This window comes from Salvia splendens, chromosome 4 (assembly GCF_004379255.2).
Source record: "Salvia splendens isolate huo1 chromosome 4, SspV2, whole genome shotgun sequence".
Lineage (NCBI taxonomy): Eukaryota > Viridiplantae > Streptophyta > Magnoliopsida > Lamiales > Lamiaceae > Salvia > Salvia splendens.
The window spans coordinates 39340365-39362507 of NC_056035.1; the positions used below are offsets into that span (position 1 = coordinate 39340365).

The 22143-nt window shown below is 34.6% G+C and overlaps 2 protein-coding genes across 2 annotated transcripts; one reads left to right on the forward strand and one right to left on the reverse strand.

Moving 5' to 3' along the window:
* The first annotated feature begins 1940 nt into the window (after positions 1 to 1940).
* On the forward strand, positions 1941 to 9050 carry LOC121799981 (RRP12-like protein). Its single transcript, XM_042199520.1, has 17 exons — positions 1941 to 2515; positions 2999 to 3530; positions 3658 to 3918; positions 4168 to 4259; positions 4592 to 4801; positions 5078 to 5476; positions 6034 to 6212; positions 6309 to 6402; positions 6494 to 6550; positions 6690 to 6824; positions 6927 to 6998; positions 7138 to 7248; positions 7324 to 7485; positions 7575 to 7703; positions 7787 to 7888; positions 7952 to 8181; positions 8269 to 9050. The coding sequence occupies exons 1-17, from the start codon at positions 2033 to 2035 to the stop codon at positions 8864 to 8866; spliced, it is 3846 nt and encodes a 1281-aa protein (XP_042055454.1). The 5' UTR covers positions 1941 to 2032; the 3' UTR covers positions 8867 to 9050.
* Positions 9051 to 10007: 957 nt separating this feature from the next.
* LOC121799982 (3-oxoacyl-[acyl-carrier-protein] synthase II, chloroplastic-like) lies at positions 10008 to 16189 on the reverse strand. The gene is made up of 13 exons (XM_042199521.1): positions 15613 to 16189; positions 14737 to 14942; positions 14442 to 14645; positions 13882 to 14088; positions 13673 to 13718; positions 13522 to 13601; positions 12786 to 12854; positions 12598 to 12682; positions 11792 to 11946; positions 11620 to 11700; positions 11081 to 11140; positions 10471 to 10632; positions 10008 to 10263 (listed from the first exon to the last, which is right to left on the reverse strand). The coding sequence occupies exons 1-12, from the start codon at positions 15926 to 15928 to the stop codon at positions 10516 to 10518; spliced, it is 1626 nt and encodes a 541-aa protein (XP_042055455.1). The 5' UTR covers positions 15929 to 16189; the 3' UTR covers positions 10008 to 10263; positions 10471 to 10515.
* Between the last annotated feature and the right edge of the window lie 5954 nt (positions 16190 to 22143).

The following is a 22143-nucleotide window of genomic DNA, read 5'->3' on the forward strand; positions in this document are numbered from 1 at the left end:
ATAGAAGACGCAACAGCAAAAGTGTTCAAATGAGGAAGAAAGAGCATATTTATCAGATTCGGGAAAGATTTCGAAATCGTTGCGCCGTTTCGAATCCCACCTTTTCAGGATTCAACGGCCGGATTTTACTGTCGCATTTAATGCAGGCACGCGCAAGGCACGTCCCCTGACGTCAGCCTCCCCCTTACCATTATCCAGAATGCCGAAGTGACTCACCTCGCCGAAGTGATTCACTTCGCTTTTCGGGGGGGGTAGTGATGGATCCGCGAATTTCTGATGTTAGTAAATGCTGGTAGAGAATGAAAACTACGACACAAAGAATTTACGTGGTTCGATTTACTGAAGTAAATCTACGTCCACGGGAAGAAGGGAGGGCAAGATTGTATTGCTTGATCTGGGATTACAGCTTACAACACAGACTTGCTATATGGTATTTTATCTCTAGAGAGCTTAACCCTTTTCTATCTGATCTAAGTTCTATTTATACATTGAACTAAGGTCGTGGTTTGCAGCCCCACTAACAAGATCGTGGGTGAGCAATAACTGCTCAATAACTGCTTCGTACCACTAAATAGATCGTGGGTATAGCGGAGGTCGTGGAGGCCTTTCATGAGTCCACTAACTCCTAGTTCGGTCGAATGCTGAGACCGAACTGCTGGACTTTACCGATCAGCTCTTGCCGATCTGAGAGGAGAGCTTGACTGGTCGGCTTTTACCGAGCTGTAGGCTGAGTCCGAACTCTTTGGTCGTGCCGAACTCTTTGGTGCCGAACAGATACTCTTTCTTGGGCTCTGGGCTGATGGGCCGTCACTGTTATTGGGCTTGCCATTAGGGTTTAGTTCGTACCCCATCAAACATCGTTTCTATAATCCATATATTTATTTATTATATATTGCTATAATCAATATATGCATATAAGGTAATGGCATACGCTAATTACTTACATTAATTTATAGATTAAATTATATCAAAATTCTCTACCAAAACACATTAAAAATCTCCAAACACGGAAAACCCTAAAAGTGTCGTCTTTGTCACCAATTCCTCTTTCCTCGTTCCGGCCACCATGGAAACTGTATGCAACAGGTTGCGCAAAGCCCACTTGCAAGGGTGCAGAGTGACTTCACCAATACCGTTGTACATGTATATTAAAGGTCCGATGCAGGGTGGGTATAATTAATTCATAAAAATATTAATTAAATTATAAATTAATACAAAAGAAATCTTTATTATATAGTGTTATTATAATTTATACATATATGGCATATTGGCGATGATGTGATGTGATGTGATCGATTGTTAACTAATTAGCAATATAAAATTAAGACCAATTTTTAACCATTAGATTATGAAATATAGTGGCTGGTATAATGCAAAGTGAATTATATTTTAAATTTAAATAATTATTAAATAAAATTAAAGGGTATTAATGTCAATTCTCTCTTATAAAAATTAATCTAAAATTTTAAATTTACGTAAATATCTCGATTTAAATTATTTTTTTGCAAAAAATATATCAAATTAAAGGTAATTTTATAAGGATTCTAACGAGATTTCAATTGCATATGTTCCGATGACGTTCAAATGATGAAATTTGATGATTTTTATTTAAGCTTTCGTATATAAAAACATTTCAATATAATGCATGTAAAATATCAATAAAATTGGGTTGATATTTTCTATTACTTGTGTTGAGATTCTCATGTCATTATGTTAATATAAAAAAACACGAAAATTATGATATGATAATAGAATGACGATCTTATCTTTTGTTGATATTTTGTATATTATTTGTTGAAATTCGTAAGATTTAATTTTATCCACTTATTTTAAAATCTAAGGGCGTAGATATTAGATTATAATACTATAAACCATATGAGAAGATTCTATTGCCAATGATTAATTTATAGATTCAAGAAATTATATTCCAAAACCCACTAAACTCAATTAATAGAAATTCCCATATTTAAAACTCTTTACAAACGCTAAACCCTAACCGGCCGTCAATCCCTTTCTCTTCATTCCGGCGACCATGGAAATCGTCGAATCGGCACCGGATTTCTCTGAGGATTTCTCCTCCTCCGTACTCTCCCAGTTTGGCAACTCCACCATCGAGCACCACCTCCGCGTCTGCGCGACCATCGGCGCCATGTCGCAGGAGCTCCGGGAGAAGCGCCTCCCCCTCACCCCAATCACTTACTTCGGCGCCACCTGCTCCTCCCTGGACCGCCTCGCGTCGAGCATCGACTCCTCCGGCTCCATTCTCGACGCCCTGCTCACAATTCTGTCTCTCGTCGTCGTCCGATTGCCGCCAGCTGTTTTGAAATCGAAGCATAGTTATCTCTCCGAGCTGCTGATTAAGATTCTCGGAGTGAAATCCGTGGGAGTTGAGGGCGTCGTTCCTGGATTAAAATTCGTCGCGCGATTGGTAATTGTCAGCGAGAAGGAGTCGTGGGAAGACGTGGCGGAGCTTTACGGTGTTTTGATTGGTTTCATGACTGATGATCGCTTCAAGGTCCGGGAGAGTTCTATGTTTTATTGAATGTGTGATTAATTTATTTGTTTTGGTGGTTTGAGTTTTGATATTCTTAATTTGATTACCAGTTATTTACCTTGGTTCCTTCCTTTGTGTAGTGTATGGCACCCTTTTTTGAAGTTAAACTTCAAAATTTGATCTTTTAAAACTTGCCATTTTTCCCTTTATGTCATTTAAATTCCTACTAGCTTTTAGGAGGAAGCATGTAACCTATTTCTCACAATCATAAAATATTGTCTTGCCGGATTTTCTGTATTGATGTGGTATAGAAACATAGTGGTAAAGTATGATGTTAGTTATTTTCTGATTTGGGATGACAAATTGATTATTTATAATTGAAGTTGATATATTTGTTTGGGTGTTTTAAGAATCTGAGTTGCATCTGTCACCTCTTATGTGTAATTTCTTCACCAACATTCTTTCAATTGACTTCTTGGGGCAATGATCGGATGATAAATGCAGGTACGGAGACGGTCACATTTATGTCTACGTGATGTCTTGAAGTATTTCCAGTCAGCACCCACACTTTCTCCGTTGCTAGCATTTGCAAGTGAAGCCATAACTAATGTCTTTGTGAGGTTTCTTCTGCTTGCCGGAGGATCAAATGAAAATGTTTCAGAAGTTTCCGGAACAGCACGGAATGTTCTCAGAATTCTGGATGCTCTAAAAATTTGTCTTCCCTATATGTCATCAAAATCCACAGCAAACATACTGGAGCGCTTCAAGTCTCTCTTGACACTCAAACAGCGTGTTGTCACTACACCTATAACAGATGGTTTAAAAGCCCTCTGTCTCCATCCGGGTTCAGAAATATCTGCTGAAACACTGCTTGATCTGTTATGCTTTCTAGCAAGCTCAGGCTCTCCAGAGGACTCATCTGCTGATACCATGACGTTAACGATTCGCTTGCTAGACATTGGGATGAAAAGAGTTTACTCGCTGAACAGGCAAATATGTGTCATTAAGCTTCCTCTTGTTTTCAATGCACTAAAAGGTTAAACTTTTCCTTGTTCTATTCTCACTCAGTGCCTTACCCTTTTTTTGTTCCTATCTGTGTAAATATTGTCTTGTTTACAAAATTTTCAATATGCTGAAACTTCTATTTGGTACCTTTTGCTCAGATTTTTTGACTTCTGGACATGAGGAGTCTTTGGTAGCCGCTGTGACAACATTGAAGAGCTTAATACATTCATGTATAGATGAGAACATGATCAAACAGGGTGTTGAACAGATTACTGCCAGTGCCAATTCAGTCATCAGGAAATCTGGCCCAACTTTAATAGAAAAAATATGTGCAACAATTGAGAGCCTGCTCGATTATCATTATGAAGCTGTCTGGGATATGTCGTTTCAGATTGTTTCTACCATGTTTGAAAAATTAGGTAGTTACACTTGGGTCATCCTGTTTTAACCACATTAATAGTCTGAACAATTCACATGGACTTTGTTTATGCTGATTTCACAATTATTATGTGGTATACTCTCCTTTTGTGGATCCTTGGGGCGTATAGAGTTGCTACACCCCATGACGCATTAACCACTCAAATCCACCATATGAAATTGAAGTTATCTGTTTTTTTCCTTCTGAAATTTGCCCCTGTAATTTGATTGAAAGAGGATTGGCCTTGCAGGTAAGAATTCTGTTTACTTTATGGAGGGAACACTCAAGAGTTTAGCTGATATGCAAAAATTGCCCGATGGAGACTTTGGTTTCAAGAAAGAGGTAATATAACTCAACAATCTAACCAGAATTTCCTAATCATGTTGGCAGTGTTTGTGATACACTCTTCTACGGGCAGATTTCTGATTGTTCTTTGTATTGTTCAGTCTGTTAGTCACGTTTTGAATCTACATTCCTACATACGCGATTTATTTTCTCCCTTGTATGTGTTTAGTAATGTCTATTGAGGTTCCGCTTGTATTAGTTTATTTATGCTGAAGTTGTTCAACGTAGTCATAGCTCTTTATTTGGCACTGGTTTGCAGTCTTGAATTTCATATAAGATTACCCCTTTTCTTGTTAATAAATTGCGAGTTACCAAATTGATTTTTGCAGTTGCATGAGTGTGTGGGAACTGCTCTTGGCGCTATGGGACCCGAGAACTTTTTGAGTCTTCTGCCTCTTAATTTGGGTGTTCCAGATCTATCTGAGAGCAATCTATGGCTGTTTCCAATCCTGAAACAGTATATTGTTGGTGCTCGTTTGAATTTCTTTACCGATTCAATCTTACCCATGGCTACAGAGATGAAGCGGAAGTCAGCAATGGTATAAACACCTTCCAGATTACTTTATTTGATGTTTTTTTAACTGAAAATGTGTGGAAATAATAAATAACTTGAAAAGTTGTTTTTAGCTCTACATTAGTTGATGAGATAATCTTTGTTTTGTACTAATAGCATAAATCATTTATCTTAAGAGATTGAGGTTGGAATTACCTGTATCCAATTTTGTAACTATGGATATATGTAACGTGTTGTTTCTTTATTGTTTAGTTGAATTTTTATTGTGAGTGCTGAACAAACTGTTGATATTTTTACCCAGCTTGAAAAGGAAGGAAAACTACAGTCAGCTAGGAGTGTGGATGGAATTGTGTACTCCTTGTGGTCACTGCTACCATCCTTTTGCAACTATCCCGTTGACACTGCTGCAAGTTTCAAGAGTCTAGAGAGAGCGTTATGCACAGCTCTCCAAGAAGAACATGAACTTCGTGGTATAATATGCTCCAGCTTGCAAAATCTTATTCAGCAGAATAAGAGAATTCTGGAAGGGAAGGGGAATACGATTGATAGTGAAATAAGTCGTGCAGAACAGCAGGCTGCTGCCTTGTATACTGAAAATATTGCTTCATCTAACTTGAATACATTGAAATCCTCGGATCTGTTGCGTGTTCTTGCTGGAGTCTATTTCAAATGCTCTAAGGATACTGCAGGCATTTTGCAGGTAATTATAGTATTGCTTAACATTTTCCTTTCCATTTTCATGTGTAATTTTTTGCTCTTATAAATATAATGACCCTCTGCATGTTAAATGGTAGTAATAATCGTTGTGGGAATGTTTCACTTTATGATCTTGGAACTCTCTTTCTGCTCATGCCATTCGACCAGAATTGACGTTCCACATAGTGCTTGTGGTATAACAATATTATAGAAGCACCATATATGGTTGTGTCTCCCTCAATGTCCTGAATGATATTCTGTGTTGCATTAGTATTTCGCTTCATCTTAGTTACTTCTTTATAAAATATTGCCTGCACGGTAGTTTTTATGTCTCAACCAATGTTACTTCTACGTATTCAAATCTCAATTGAGTCTCACATATCTGCTCCATATGGAATTTTGTTAGATTAAAGGAAAACACATGTTAGGAAAGATAGCTTCAGTGAAGTAGTTTCTATTTTCTCATTTTTTAAATAAGCGACTAAATCAAAGACTGTGAACCAAAAAATAACATGCTCTCAGTTTGTCGTAGTTGGTTTCTCAGTTTGTGTATTCTTGCAGACTACGATCCGTGAACTTGCTTCAATTTTGGATAAGGAGGTGGTGTCATCATTTTTCAAACAATCCATGAAGAAGCTTGTGAAGGTTACCTTGGAAGCCAACAAATCAAAGAATGAAAAGAATTCCAGTCTCATGCAGATAGATGATTCTGGAAACGATGGCTCACTGTCTGCTGTCAGGTGAGTTGCTTGTGTGTATCTGATGTTTTAACTATATTCATCATGAGTTCTGGATGCTTCCCTGCTTGAGATTAATGTTACATGTTACATGTACAGGGTACAGTTGTTTGATGTTGCTGTTTCCCTTTTACCCGGATTAGGTCCCAAGGAAATTGATATTCTATTTGAGCAAATGAAATATGCATTGAAGGTTCACCTTGTTCTTGTTTTTATTATGTGATGGGAGATAATTCATTCTTTAGATCTAATAGAATACTCAACCAAATACATTTTGTTGGCAGGATGCTGATAGTTTGATCCAAAAGAAGGCCTATAGAGTACTATCTTTGATATTGCAGGTACTTGGTTTTCTAAGTTAATAATATTAGGCTATTCGTACTTTTCTATTATTATTGTTATTATTATTATTATTCTACTTAATGTTATAAAATTTATACTAGTATTTCTAATTTAATTGATCAACGTGTTTTTGTACAGTACTCTGATGACTTTATTTCAAGAAAACTAGAAGAAGTGCTCTCTTTGATGGTTGAAGTGCTTCCCTCTTGCCATTTTGCTGCAAAACGTCACAGACTTGACTGCTTATATTTTGTGATTGTTCACATTTCTAAGGTAATTACAAAATTTATTATATTCCAGCTGCAGTGGCCAACCTAGTACATTATGTAATGGAATATTTCATTTTGTTTTTTTCTTGCTTGCGTATCTCTTCAGGAAAGATATGAGCAGAGGAGGCGTGACATTACTGCTTCTTTCCTTACTGAAATTATACTGGCCCTAAAGGAGGTATGGTGTGTCATTTATCCATTTGACTGTATGTTAGTATTATTCTACAGTCCATACCGACTTTCTGATGTTTGATGCTGCAGTTGATCGTTGTACTTTTGTTGTGAGGTCTCTGTCTGACTAGTTAATATCTTGCTAGACTAACAAGAAAACAAGAAATAGAGCATATGATGTTCTTGTCCAAATTGGTCATGCATGTGAAGATGAGGAGAAATGTGGCAAGGAGACCCTGCAACAATTTTTTGCCATGGTACAGTGCTATTGAATTCAGGAATTTTTCTTATCCAATTCAATCCTATAATTATTACGTTTTCCCTATGCATAGGTTGCTGGAGGTTTGGCAGGGGAGACCCCTCATATGATCAGTGCTGCAATGACTGGCTTAGCCCGTTTGGCTTATGAGTTCTCTGACCTTGTTTCTGCTGCTTATAATGTTCTTCCATCCACATTCCTTCTCCTGCAAAGAAAGAACAAAGAAATCACTAAGGTAAAAACCTCACTTCTTGGAGATGGTACTTCGACATTTTGTCACTACTTGATATCGTTTGACTGAGTCGTTTGTTATAATTTTTGCAGGCTAATTTGGGTTTGCTGAAGGTATTAGTTGCCAAATCACAAGCTGAAGCTCTGCAGGGTCACCTACGCGGCATGGTGGAAGGCATGCTTAACTGGAAAGATAGCAGCAAAAACCATTTCAAAGCTAAAGTGAGTTTCTTGACTGTAATGGTTATGGTGGTAATTTAGGGTTTAGGTGAGAACTTATGTGAAGATTTGAATTATTTCTGTAGGTTAAACAGCTGCTTGAAATGCTTGTGAAGAAATGTGGTATGGATGCTGTCAAGCAAGTCATGCCCGACGAGCATATGAAGTTGCTAACTAATATCAGAAAGGTATTTATCGCTTTTTTCATATGCTAATACACACTTTTTACCTGTCATGTTATTCGTACGCAGCTCAATGAACGGAAAGAGAAGAAACAGACCGACAAATCTTCAGAAGATAGGTCTGTAGTATCGAGGGCAACTACAACCAGGATGAGCCGATGGAATCATACAAAAATCTTTTCTGATTTCGACGATGAAGATACAAGAATGAGTGGTGGTGACTTTAAAAACGAAAAGAGTGTTTCTGGTCAGCAGAGCAAGTACTCCGTAGGGCAGCAATCCAGAGCTACTCTGCTAAGGTCAGATGGTCGATATTTCTTTCAACTGCTTCATAAGTATAATGCAATTATTGTTTTTCGTCTAACTGTAAAATATAACATGACCAGATCGAAGAAAGCACGCAAAGCTGCAAAGCAATTGGAAGAAGACTCGTTCGATCAATTAGACGACGAGCCCCTTGACATGCTGGATGGTCAGAAGATGAGGACCGCACTTCGATCATCAGCGCCAGCAAAGGCAAAGTTTGATTCAGACGATGAACCATCCATAGATGATGAAGGCCGCATGATTATTCATGAGGAAGGCAAGTATAGTAAGTCGGACAGGAAACATAAACGAGAGGCGTCCTCGGATGGTGACGGGGCAGATGGAAGGAGCCGCGCTGGAAGCCACGTATCTGGAAACACGCAGAAAACACAGAAGCGGATGAAGACATCGTCAGAGTCCGGGTGGGCATACACAGGCAAGGAGTATGCAAGTAAGAAGGCTGGTGGTGATGTGAAGAGGAAGGACAAGCTCGAGCCTTACGCGTATTGGCCACTTGACCGGAAAATGGTGAGTAGGAGGCCGGAGCATCGGGCATCTGCCAGAAGTGGTATGGCGAGGGTGGTGAAGCTAACGAAGAAGATGGAAGGGAAAAGCGTATTGCACGCCCTTTCGATTAAGGGAGCAGTGTTGAAGAAGAAGAAGAAAGGTGGTAAGTAGACATGAATGTTATTTTGTAATAACAGATGAGAAATTCACAGTTTTGTAGTATATTGAAAGAGATACATACTTGTAGTGTGCCTTTTTTTTTGGCTCCTTGTACTGAAATTTGTTGTCTTTTTTGAGGTTTACTATTTTTCCTCAAATATTATATTTTTAATTGAAAATTTTTTTATTTGAATCATATCATTGGAAAGAGTGGCCATTGGCCAAGAGTTTTTAATTTGTTTAAGCGGTCAAATTAAAAGTCTTATTATGTTATTAGTTTCTTGGTTATTTGTCAGATAGTGTTATTTTCTGCGTGCTATTTGCAAAGAATGATGAAAATTGGAATTTTTATTTCCAATTAACCCAAAATAGTTGTAACTGACGATTAGTGTATCTTTTCTTCTTGTTAATCATCTCAATTTGTATTAAATTAAAAATGTGCCTTTTATAAATACTACTAAATATTTCAAGATGTAGTCGGTTATCACGCTAGTCTCACACACTAGAGGTCGAACCCGGGCTCAGACATTTATAATTTTTATAACATGTTCATAAACTACTCATTCTATATTGAACTTTATTGAATTTTTTATGCTTCATAACGTGAATCTACATATTATACGATCACATGATGACGTGAATGAGAGGGGGGTTCTACATTGAACTAATGATAATAACTACTCATTTGACTGATTTTTTTTACGTTTGTATCACGTGAATCTACATATCTTCTACGATCACACGATAGCATGAAATAATTTCATCGTATTAACGTAAAGAATCCCATCAAAAAATAATTTCTTATTGTTATTGGAAACATTTTAATAACAATAATTATTATACATTACTAGGCACGTTGTCAATGCTTTTTTTTTTGTTTATTCTTAAAATTACTCGTGTAGAAGTACAACCACTAATTGTGTTGTACCCACCCACAATAATTTATGTGACATAAAGATGAAGATGAAACTACTTAAGTGGCTGTTGTATAAAAGAAATAAAGTGGATGTGTAAATAGATATTAGTAAAGTGTACATTCAGCACTAATGTGATAGAATATGCTCACATTACAATTCAAAATTTATTCCCACTTTATTTCTTCCACACTACCTATCATTTTAGTTCCAACTCACACAAACCAACAATCACAAAATATCAGTTAACTGCAATCACATAAATACTGGCATCAAATTCTAATCAAAACTTAATCATACAAGACTGAAATCTCTGTTTGAGTAGGTCACTGGAAGTAGCTAAATTTGATCAAAATCAAGGGTTAGTAGTTACAGAAGAGATTGTTTTCTGTATCCGGTCAATGCAAAAGATTAACACAGCTTCAATTTGGAGGATCACTAACACTTCTTTCCTTCGTTCGATCATCGTTCAGTACTTATGTAGATAGAACCCATCTACACAAAGAAAACAAATACATCAGATGAGTTTAGAGATTCCTAAACCTATAGAGATCCATACAAGATTAGAATTCCCCGGTTTTGGTAGAAATGGGGTAAGGAGGTGGGGCTGTAGTTTGAACTTTTCGGGTGTCTAGTTATTATTGACAGAAGCTATTCAGAAAAGTTTTCAAGAATTGAAGTGAAAACAATTAAATTCCATACCTCCACCTCCATCATGGTTCGATTTAGAATTAAGCGCCACAAAATCTACTTGAATGGAGCGAACAGAATTGAGGAATTGTGGCCACCAAACCCGAAAGAATTAGACAGAGCAACCTTAACATCAAGTCTTTCTTTTGTTGGTCCAACAAGTACATTTGTGTCCTGGATAAAGAACAGGTAATCAATATAGACGTATAGCTTTAAAAAACAGTAATGGGGCATGAAATGTCTTAATTAGAAACATTATTTGGTCATCTATAAAAGCTAAGCAGATTCATGTCGCCAATAAAGGGCCTGAAATAAAAATATCAAATAATTCTACAAGTGCACTTGTCACTACAGAAATATGCTGAAAATAATTGTAGATGGACTCGAAGTCCAATCATGCATACTATCAACTTATATCTTGAGCATTTAATGTGAATGCTATATATGTCCACATGCTCCTCATCTATGAAATTATAGCTAGCAACAAAAGGTTTCAGCCACAATTCAGCATGTTATATAATGACTACCAAACACATTTATTTGAATCACTCTCAGAGATTAACAAAATCAGAACATGAAAGAAAATTCCTCTATTTGTGAAGATTAAGAGGAAACAACATACCACACTGTCATCTGGATTTTCAAGATTGACATTTGGATGAACCCAGCCAGTTCTTATTGCCTACAAGAAGACAGCATGTACTTAAGAAAGGACGAACTATGCATACCCTTATTCAAACCAAATTACAAAATAATACTAATAGAGTGCACATCCACAGAATGAAGAATCACAAAGCATGAACTTTTAAGAATTGAAAAAACTAACATAATAACAGGGAGTCAGGGACAGGAACTATTATTATGAATCAATTCACTAAAAGAATAAAGTGTAGTAAGGAAAGACTTGTTAATATAAACGTGATTAGAGATAATCAACAAATGAGAACCAACGACTCTAAACTCAAAAGACAAGAAACTGACCAGCCAAGTATGAAAGCCTAAAACTTAAGCATTCCATTATTTTAAAATTCAAAATTATCCTTCATAAAAAAAAGAGTAAATACATCCCCCCCCCCCCCCATGTGCGCATGCCCCTACCCTAATTGGCCCATTACGATAATTATTTTCTGAATGTGCAAACTAATGATATCTACAATACACCTGCACAGTTGCAACAGCCTCCACAGCACCAGCTGCACCAAGTAGATGCCCTATCATAGATTTCGTAGAGTTCACCTTCAACTGAAAAATATCCAAATTAGGAACAAACTGCAGAGGAAACCTTCGGCACTAAAAATATAGTATGAAATGAGAGGAAAAGTGTAGAGTAAACCTCGGGGTTCTGCCCAAAGCAATGTAGAAGAGCTTGATATTCCTTCAGATCACCAGCTGGAGTAGAGGTTGCATGTGCATTTATATAATTGACATCTTCCTTAGAAACTCCTGACTGGGCCAGAGCCTTCTCTATGCAGAGAATTATACCAGTTCCTTTTTTGCATATGATCAAAAGGGACAATTATCAAGGGAATTTAAAATGAATTTTGCAAGAAAGCAACCAAGGGGTTACTGCTCATAATGTTGAAAATGCTAATGCAAACACATGGAAACCTCACAGATCTACCAAAACCCAATTTTATAGAGCATTGAGCAGAACTATTTTTGGCCATAAAACAGATCATAGCTAAACTCATAGTTCACTGGTTATTGTTCCCAAAGTGGTCGGAGTTGAATTAAACCGAGTGCTTAGCCTTTTATATGTCCTATACTTAAAGGGTTCAGTTTAGATTCTTTTGTTTCTTAGATTATAAGTACTTTCTTTCTTTCTTGGAGCATTGGAATCCAGAGGTTTAGAGGACACTAAAGAAATGGAATATAAAATAAAAATAAAAAAACAAAAAATAACACTATTGACAATTTTTCCTACCTTTTGAGATGGCAAATCAACAAAGAATTCCTGTTTTCCCAGAAACTAGATTTTGTTAAGTTTCATAAATTTTACTAGAATGAAGCTAAAAGTCATAAAAGATAACTAGGTTATGTAAGCCGGAAGCAAGATCAGATCAAAGTGCGCCATTCTTGCAGCAAAGAGACTAGCATCATACATACATGTTAATTTAGGTACAAGAAAGATGGATGCACCTTCTGGATGAGGTTCTGTCATGTGATAAGCATCACAAGTGAAGCTTCCACCAAGAAACTCAGCATAGATAGTCGCCCCTCTTTGCTGATGATTCGTAAATAATTTGAAAGATTACAATTTAAGAATAAACCAGGGAAGTCATCAGCATATAAACATAAACTTTGTACTAATTGGATTTTCTTGACACCTTAGCATGCTCAAGTTCTTCAAGAAGTAATACTCCAGCCCCTTCTCCCATAACAAATCCATCACGGCCCTGTTAAAGACCAGAATTAAGTAGCATGGGAAGTGATAGTTGATGTGTGCTATAAATGAATTATGTTACGAACATGTAACTTAAAAACTGGGCTATTTTCATCTTCGCATCAAAGTCCTCATTTGATGGTGTTATTTTATCTATAGCTCTTTCAACTGTCAAGATTATAAATCTAAAATGCCCAGAAATATGAAACTAGAACCAGGATCATAAATAATGAACATAGCACTATCACATATATGTGACAAAAATGCCAATATTTAGATATTGTAAGTACCCACAAGTAAGAATACAATGTTAAGTGGATAATATAGCCGGTTCATTAATAATTATATGAGGTTATGTATAATTCAAGGAATATTTTGACACGTTCACAAGCATACTGTGTTGCCAACTTGCCATCTACTTTTACCTATTAAGCATAGATTTTACACTAGACATTTTAGACAGTTCTTTCATAACAGTGATAACACTGGATCTTGAAAAGATAATAGTAGTATGATTTCAAGCAGGATTAGACTCCTAACAAATAATGATAGCGGTAGGAACATGCAGCATATGGACATTTTCAGTCAGTCAAACATGAAATATGTGGGGGCATCTAAACTTCCTCCAAACATCCAATAAAATTCCTCCAATTAAGGTCGAAAACAATGAAGAGCCTTACATTATCCCAGGGGCGTGAGGCTTTGGCGGGATCAGTGTTCCTCTGTGACAGTGCTCTGCATGCGACAAAGCCTCCCAATCCTGCACCAGAGTCTATGATCAGAAAATGAAGGGAAGACCGTACGAAACCTAAGTAATAAATAAACTAGTACCAATTGGGATGATTGCAGCATCTGATCCCCCACAGAGCATCACATCCTGTAAATTCTCAGCAATAATCAGCATGCAAGATGATGAACAAGATGGAGGTGCATATTTTGATATTTGTTAGTTGATTCTTCTAAGATCATGGAACAAAATGGAAGTAAAATTTGAAACACTAGGTTAACTCTGAAGCTTCAAAGAAGAATGCAACACTTACAGCTTCACCCCTGATGATGTGGTTTGCCGCATTTAATATACAAAAGTTGCTTGTTGCACAAGCAGTAGATATTGAGTAGTTAGGACCCATCCACCCTAGATCCATGGCAAGCATGGCAGAACCCATGTTTGTAGTAGCAAATGGTACACAAAATGGATTCATCTTTCTATATGAGACCCGTAGAGCTTCAATGGCATCATGAAAGACCTGGTCAAAAAAACAAAAAAAAGAGGATTTATATTTATATCCACATAATTTGATGAGAAAGCAGAAAGTACAGACTGACAATTAGAAACTGCTAATCCACTTGTGAACTTCTACAGTTTATAAAGAGTCTGAACTCAAGTAAGAGACTCACTATTATGCAAAGAATCTGATGGCTGAAATGTATAACAATGTAACGTCATAGAGAAAGTGCTAATGATGTCTATCCACCAAGGTTTAGTCATGGTAACATAAGCGAATGGGATAAGTAGCCGAAATGACATACAGTCACATATACTCTACTTCCCCTCAACCCTCTTCTACTAATTCTTATGCAAAGAATAAATTTTCCATACCTTCATGCCACCCATAGCCGAACCAATCAGCACACCACATTTTGCTTTGTTTAACTCATCCATGACATCTTCCGTAATTCCTCCATCAGCCAAAGCCTTCTTGCCTGCTGTCAGCATGTAAAGCATGAACCTATCCATTCGCTTGGAAAGTTTGGGAGCAACCAAGCCATCAGTTGAGAATGACTTTATCTCCCCAGCAATTCTCTAAAATTTAAATTGAGTCAAAATCACTTTAAGTCAGAAACTGAGTACGATAACCTTAAAAAATGATAAGAAAACAACAAGCATAACATACTGTTGGAAACTGGGAACAATCAAAAGCCTCAATCACACTAATGCCACTGGCTCCTTCAAGCAGGTTATAGTAGAAGATGTCTGGATCATGACCAAGTGGTGTCTCCACACCCATACCAGTCACAACCACCCTTCTTTGCTTGGTTGGAGGTTTCGTCTTGGGTGCATCTTCCATGATAGGATGTATAGCTATGGCCATTGCTTCTCCTAAAATTCAATCGGGTAGTTAGAGAAAGCAGCAAAGCACTTTTATGGTCTAGTCCAAATTTCCATTAATCAAAAATCGCAGTAACTGGAAGCAGTCAATAAGGTCATAACAAAATTACCCATTCAAACAAGAAAGACTATGGCCTGAAAAGTATCAGATGGGGTGAGAAAGAAATTAGGAAAAATCAACCATTTAGGGTGTAAATGTCAAATCTACCCAAAACCCAAGCTCATCTACCATCTGTAAACTAATAACCCGTGTATAAACTATTATCCCATTTATGTCTCTGATACGGATGGGCCATACACTAACCATAGAAATGAAATTCAAAGGCACTAACTTGGCCAGATTTTATGTACCAGAATTTTCGGTTTAAGTCCAGGGAAGCTGTTGAATTGCTTCATCCATTAACAAAACAGCAAGCAATCATCAAATAGCAGCTCAAAGAACAAACTAGTGAACATGTATTAAGCCAAATTATTGAGGCTGAGTGAATGAATCTCAATCTAAATTGCATTTGAAGCGTAGTGGTGCATCGAAAATTGACCCAAAACAAGAACATTCAATCAAAATCGGAGTCACAACATAACATATAGACTAAGCACTAGCAATCAGTTTCCCCAGCAAATAAACAATGGCAGAAAATAAGCAGGAAAAAGAGAAAATCACCAGAGCGAACGGCGGAACGGTGCGATTTCCGGCGTGTGCGGTGGGTGGGAGAATCATCCTTGGATCCGAAACCGAAGAAAAATTCGGAAGCAGAGGAGGATTCGCAGAAGCGATCGCAGGGCTCGAAGGCCAAGCAGGAGGTCATTAGATTGCGAATGCCGGAGCTGACGACAGCCTTCCTGCGGCGGAGCACCGCCCACTTGCTGAGGCGCGAGGGGTAAGACGAGAGCATGGAAACAGAGGAGGAGTCGTTTCCACAAGCAACTGACATGCATGCGGCCATCAACCAGGAGCAGACCGCCGATGAAGCCGCCATCCCGCTCCAATTGCGTGGATGGAATGGTGAAGAGTGAGTGAGTGTGAAAATTGGCGCTTCGGAGAAATCTATAGAGCTGAGGTATTAATAATAATAATAATCGCAGAAGAAAAAGAAAGGTCTGTGATTAGCAGAGGCGAAGGCGACTACTGTGGGAGTGGGAGTGGGGCGACCACCAAAATCAGGGTGGTGAAAATCACGAAGAAGAGGGCTCTCTGATTCAATCTCACACACACACACACACACAGAGAAGACAGAATATTTATGTTGCAGAACACAAGTTTTCAATTAATATTCATATATTATAATATTATATTCAAGCGAGAAATATCTGTGTTTTACGTCCAAACAAAATTTTGCAACCAGCTGGACTGTTTTTTTCGCTATTTTATTTTCTTACTATTGCTATTTTTTATTTAAAATTTCACTTTTAACTCATTCTGATTTAATATATTTGATCGACAAAGGAAGGGTAAATTATTTTTGTGGCTACACAACAATATTTTTAATTTTAATACTCCATCCGTCTCCTAATAATTATCCACTTTGGTCCAGCACAGATTTTAAAATTAATAATAAAATTTTAATGAAATGAGTGACCTATTTACTATATATGATAAAAAAAAGTGAAAGTAGACAAATAATTAAAAACAGAAGAAAATGATAAAAATGGACAATTAATGAGGAATGGAGAGTCTTTGCTAAGGTAACCAAAACCATGGAGTATTCTTTTTTTGAGCTGTCCATTTTTAATCATGGATAATTAAACATTATTTTATAAATATGTAAATTATTTATATAGGTAAATCTTACTATATTACATTATTTATTTCTTAAAATTAAAAACTTTAAAAATGACATAAATTTTAATGCAAAATAAGTAAAATAAGAAAAATAAAAAATAAGTGAGTTAGTAAAGTAGCCCATTGTTTCTTAAAAGACTAAAGTCTATTTTTGGTCCCCTACATTTAGTCTAAAAAACTTTTTGGTCCTTTACATTAAGTCCGTGACCTTTTGGTCCCAAACAATATGTTTTGGTCTAAACTTAACTTTTTCCGTTAAAATTAACGGTCAAATGTATTTAACCAAATTAATGACTTAATTATAATATAATTAACTTAACTAACTTATTTAATTTAATATTAAAATTTATAAAATATTTTTTTACTTAAAATAATAATTGATTATTATTAAACGAAAATTTACTTAAATAAAAAATTGACTTAATTATAATCTAATTAACTCAATCAATTATTATCCTAAATTAAAATATAAAAACTACCTCTTACTTAATGAAAAAAACATTTACGGGACTTCACCCAAAAATAACATGGAATATTGATTGATATTTGGGGATGGATCGAAAAAAAGTATGGTCGCGTAAATGTTAATTTTGTACCGAAAATATCATAAAATATTGTTTACTTTTTGAGGATGGGTCGAAAAGAAGTATGGTCCCGTAAATGCTAATTTTATTTTATATAAAGTCCCGTAAATGTTAGTATTTTCATAAAACAAGAGATAGTTTTTATATTTTAATATAGAATAATAATTAATTAAGTTAATTTGGTTACTTAGAAATAAATAAGTCAATTTTTATTTTAAAATTTTTTTTTATTTTAATTCATTTTTATTTTTTAAGTAAAAATTATTTTAATATTAAATTAATTAGGTTGATTAGATTATAATTAAGTCATTAATTTGGTCAAACATGTTTGACAGTTAGTTTTAATGGAAAAGGGTTAGGTTTGGACCAAAACATATTGTTTGGGATCAAAAGGTCACAAACTTAATGTAGAGGATCGAAAAGTTTTTTAGGGTAAATGTAAGGGACCAAAAATGGACTGTAGTCTTCTTAAAATTAAAAACTTTAAAAATGACACAAGTTTTAATGTAAAATAAGAAAAATAAAAAAAATAAAAAAAATAAGTGGAGTTAGTAGAGTAGATTGTGGTCTGTGACTGTCTATTCCATCTTAACATATTAAATCGTCTAATTTTTTTTACCAAAAAAAAATATTTTCTCATAGAAAACTCTTTATTTTCTTACTCCCCTGGGGACTGCATACACGTGTTAATATCTGAAGCACTATATTATCCTTTTTCTTTCAAGTTGAGTGTCTCTATATATTCAGAATGTGAACTTAAAAAATGTAAAAATGTAAATAGTCAATTGCAAACTTTTTATGTGAGATTGAGGTTGAAGTTTATAAACCATGAACATAAAAATTGATCAACGGCTTTTAAAATCTGTTGTCAAAAATGTCATTTTATGCTATGAATTTCATCATTAATCTGATAATAGGCTTTGAAAAATCTCAATTAGTTTTGGATTTCAAAATTGAATCTGAATTGTAATTAACCCAAAATCTAGGTACTAATTTGCAGTTATTCTTGTAATTAAAACATTCCACGTGTGAGCGTATAAAAGTACAAATAGTTTCTTGAAAAATTAATTTCATGGAAGACTTTTTTTCTTTTTAGCATTAATTTTCTTGAAAAGTAGGAGTATATTTATTAAGCTAAACAGCTTGAAAGGACATAGCTAGCCCTCACTTAACTTATTTCAAACATAAACTATATTGATTGGATGAATATTATAATATCAAAATGCTTATGAATTTTTTAAGAGGAAAATAGGACAATTTCATACTACTTTCATCTAGAATATACACCCTCACTCTTTTAATCCATCATACTAGAATATATACTTTATAATTTTAGAAACTATTTTCTCTCTAATGAGGTGTAGCTCATTCTCCACTAACAATACTTAAATTACTTTTTCTCTCTACTTCTCTCTTACTTTACTAATTGTATATTTATACTTGTGCCCAACTAATTGTGCATACTAATACTCTTATGAGACGTGGGGGTTTGGGGGAGGGTATAATAGAAAAAAAGAATAATAATATAGGGCAAATAGCATAATAAAACCACGAAATTTGATCAAGTTATAGTCTATCCTATAACTTTAAAAATGACCGATTAAATCCTAACCTTGAAGATTTTTTGAATTGTTCCATAGATTTGAATTTGGAGGAAAATTGAGCGTGACATGGACGCCTAGAACATGATTTTAGCCCTATCAAATCACAACTTTATCAATCAGGCTTAGTAAAAAAAATTTGTAAAAGACATAAATCTAGAGTGGAATGACGTCATCTAATAATTTATACCACATCATATGTTCTCGGCGTCCATGTCACGCTCAACTTTCCGCAAATTCAAATCCATGGAATAATTTAGAAAATCTTCAATGTTATAATTTAATCAACCATTTTTTAAATTTATGGGATAGACCATAATTTGACTAAATTTTATGATTTTTTTTTCTTTTTGCCATATATTATATTAATTGCAAAAATTTTAATGGTTAATTAATTAATCCGTTTATTTAACGTAGGTTTGGCAAAATTATGCATGATTTACCTTGAGTGATATGTTAAATTTATAAAGTATAGAATTGATTATTTGAAATGTAATATGATCAAATAAAATATAATTAATTAATCCATCAAAATAAATAATAAAGTAAGTCGATTTTTTTTTCAGTCTATCATGTAATGTTATATTAAACGCCATAAATTTTGGGTGACAATGATACATGACCTATTTTTAGTAGAGTTGCAACACTATTACTAACAAATTAATTAATAATTATAACCATGACAAATTCGTATTTAGCAAAAGTGTGTGAATATAGGCATTAAGCTAGAGATAGGTTAAAGTCTAAACCTCATTAATACCTTTGAAAATTGCAATAAATCAAAATTAATTACACGTTAACTAAGAGCTAGAGTTGTCGAAGTTCAAGCTCCTATATATATTTGAAATGTTTACGCGCTTTACAATTATATTCAATAAAAGCTAAAGTATAAAATAACTAAAGAAAAAATATAGTACGAAAATTAGATCTAATATGAGTGCACGTATGGCAAACGGTGTGATACTATAATACTGCATTTTTTAGGAAAATAAAATACAATAATCTATTATTCCCTTTGCCATGACTACTTTAAAACATGCTTATTTTATAATATCAACCAGTTGTACTATCAAAAATTTCATTATTCCCCTATTAAATTTGCTATACAAATACGGAGTAGTGTATTAATTACAGTAACCCTATATATGTTGAGTTCGTGTAGCTATGCCCCTGTGCACGTGCACAATTTAACATGATTTGCCTAAATACATGCCTACCACGTAAAAATGATAATAAAATGGATTTATTTATTTTAGATAAAGGTAAAAATAATTTGTTTATTTTTTGAAATTAAAGGTTATATCTCATAATATAAGTGGGGCAACATTTAAACCCCTAGCTGCTAATTAATATTTAATAGTAGTAGTGTAGTACTTCTTTAATCTCATAAAAACTTGCAGAAATCTTGATTCTTGCATGCGAGTTTAATAATTCTAATAGTGTTCGTATAATTAATAGAAACGTTCGATTTTAGCATTGGTTTTATTGTAAGTGGAGAAAAAAATCCAACATTATAGCCTTATAGGTATTGTGTGACGTGTGTTATAAAAACATGATTGTAAATAAAAGTATTATCGGAACAATTTGTGGTGGTATAACATGCAACGGAAATAGAGAAATCTAAATATGCATAGTATTTTTAGGATGGGTGGAAAAAAGGTGTGTATGTTTCTATGTGATAGTGTATACCTACATCACGAAATTGATAGGAATAACTATACATTCGTCATAATTGTATTACACTAGTGATTAATCTATCATAATTATGAATTAATAAGTCATAACTGAAAGTTAATGAACTTTAATTGAAATAAGAAATAAAGTAATTGTTGGGGTTTGCAGTGGAATAATAAATAAATCATAGTTCTTATCTATTTAACATATTATCTACACTAAATCTACTCACACAATTAACATCTATTCACACAATTAACACACGAAGCATACATGTAATTTGAATTAAACATGCTTATAGATTAAATGAAACCCTAAGCATGCATACTACGGAGAGAATTAATGCCTTATGATTCTAAAAAGAATCGAAAATTGCTGGCTCCTTTTTCACGTGTAAATATTCAATACTAGACCATGGATATCACATATCTTTTGAATTTAATCCAGGCCAAAATAGAATGTTATTACCCGCAGCGCAACTACAACAACATTGACTGTCAATCCCAATCCAAAATTATAAGTAATCCCACACTTGAGATATAAATGTTCATTAATTAATTGAAGTCTGTTATTGACTTAATAAATTAATAAATTAATGCAGTATCTTATTTACTCCAAAGGTGAACTTAACAAGAAATTCTTATTTATTATTTGTGGAATAAAATTCCAACTAGATAGGTTCTGAATAATTAAATTTTATTTTAAGCACATATTGAGGAAATTATCAAACCAGGCTCACTGGAGCGCGATTCAACATAATAGCAATTCTAACACCGCTAGACCCTAATCACCATAACCCAAAATATCAGGATTCTTGGATTACGAAAAAACCTCACCTTTTGATAAATCAAAGTAATACATAATCAATATCATTTGCTCAATGCTAAATATATTGATTAAGAAAGGTTTAATTAACGAGACCTTACGTTTTTCAGTACATAGCATAAAAGACATGTTTCACTATTAGATCATTTCATTGCTATAACACACAAGTGTAGTTTGATTTCGTTAAGGTTTGGAAATATACGGACTGACGATTCAACATTTTACAATAGGTAGTCGCCTATCTAGGTTGTGAAATACTGCTTTTATTTAAAGATATGGATGTAGAATACTTTTATCTTGATTGTGGTCGAAAATATTGATTACTTCCACTAATTAGTTTTATTTGGTAACTATACAAATTTATTTTTAATATTTGGTGTTTATGACTTTATTATATTATTTATTCAATTTATATATACTTCATCGGCCTCATTTGATATATTTATATTTTTGAATGACGTGAGATTTTATAAAGAGTTGTTATGTGAAGTAAAAGAGAAAATTTTAATTAAATATTTTAATAAGAAAAGAGAAGAAAATGGTTAAACATAAAAAGTTGATATTTTACGATAAACTTAGAAAAGGGTTTAGTATAAAAAGTTAATATTTTAGTGAGATAGATGAAGTATTTATTTGTTCATTGTTAAAACGTTGCAATCAATGTCTGCGGTTATTAGGCCACTGCAACGCATCTCGTGGGTGGCTCGTATCTCGTCCCGCCGAGACGA

Bases quoted from the DNA above. Each gene is read 5' to 3' on its own strand.
- LOC121799981 (XM_042199520.1), top strand. From the start codon at position 2,033: ATGGAAATCGTCGAATCGGCACCGGATTTCTCTGAGGATTTCTCCTCC. The intron at 5,477-6,033 runs GTAATTATAGTA...GTATTCTTGCAG, and splicing joins ATACTGCAGGCATTTTGCAG to ACTACGATCCGTGAACTTGC. The intron at 7,249-7,323 runs GTACAGTGCTAT...CCCTATGCATAG, and splicing joins TGCAACAATTTTTTGCCATG to GTTGCTGGAGGTTTGGCAGG.
- LOC121799982 (XM_042199521.1), bottom strand. From the start codon at position 15,928: ATGGCGGCTTCATCGGCGGTCTGCTCCTGGTTGATGGCCGCATGCATG. The intron at 14,089-14,441 runs GTATGGAAAATT...TTTTTTGACCAG, and splicing joins CGGCTATGGGTGGCATGAAG to GTCTTTCATGATGCCATTGA. The intron at 13,719-13,881 runs GTAAGTGTTGCA...GAGAATTTACAG, and splicing joins ACATCATCAGGGGTGAAGCT to GATGTGATGCTCTGTGGGGG.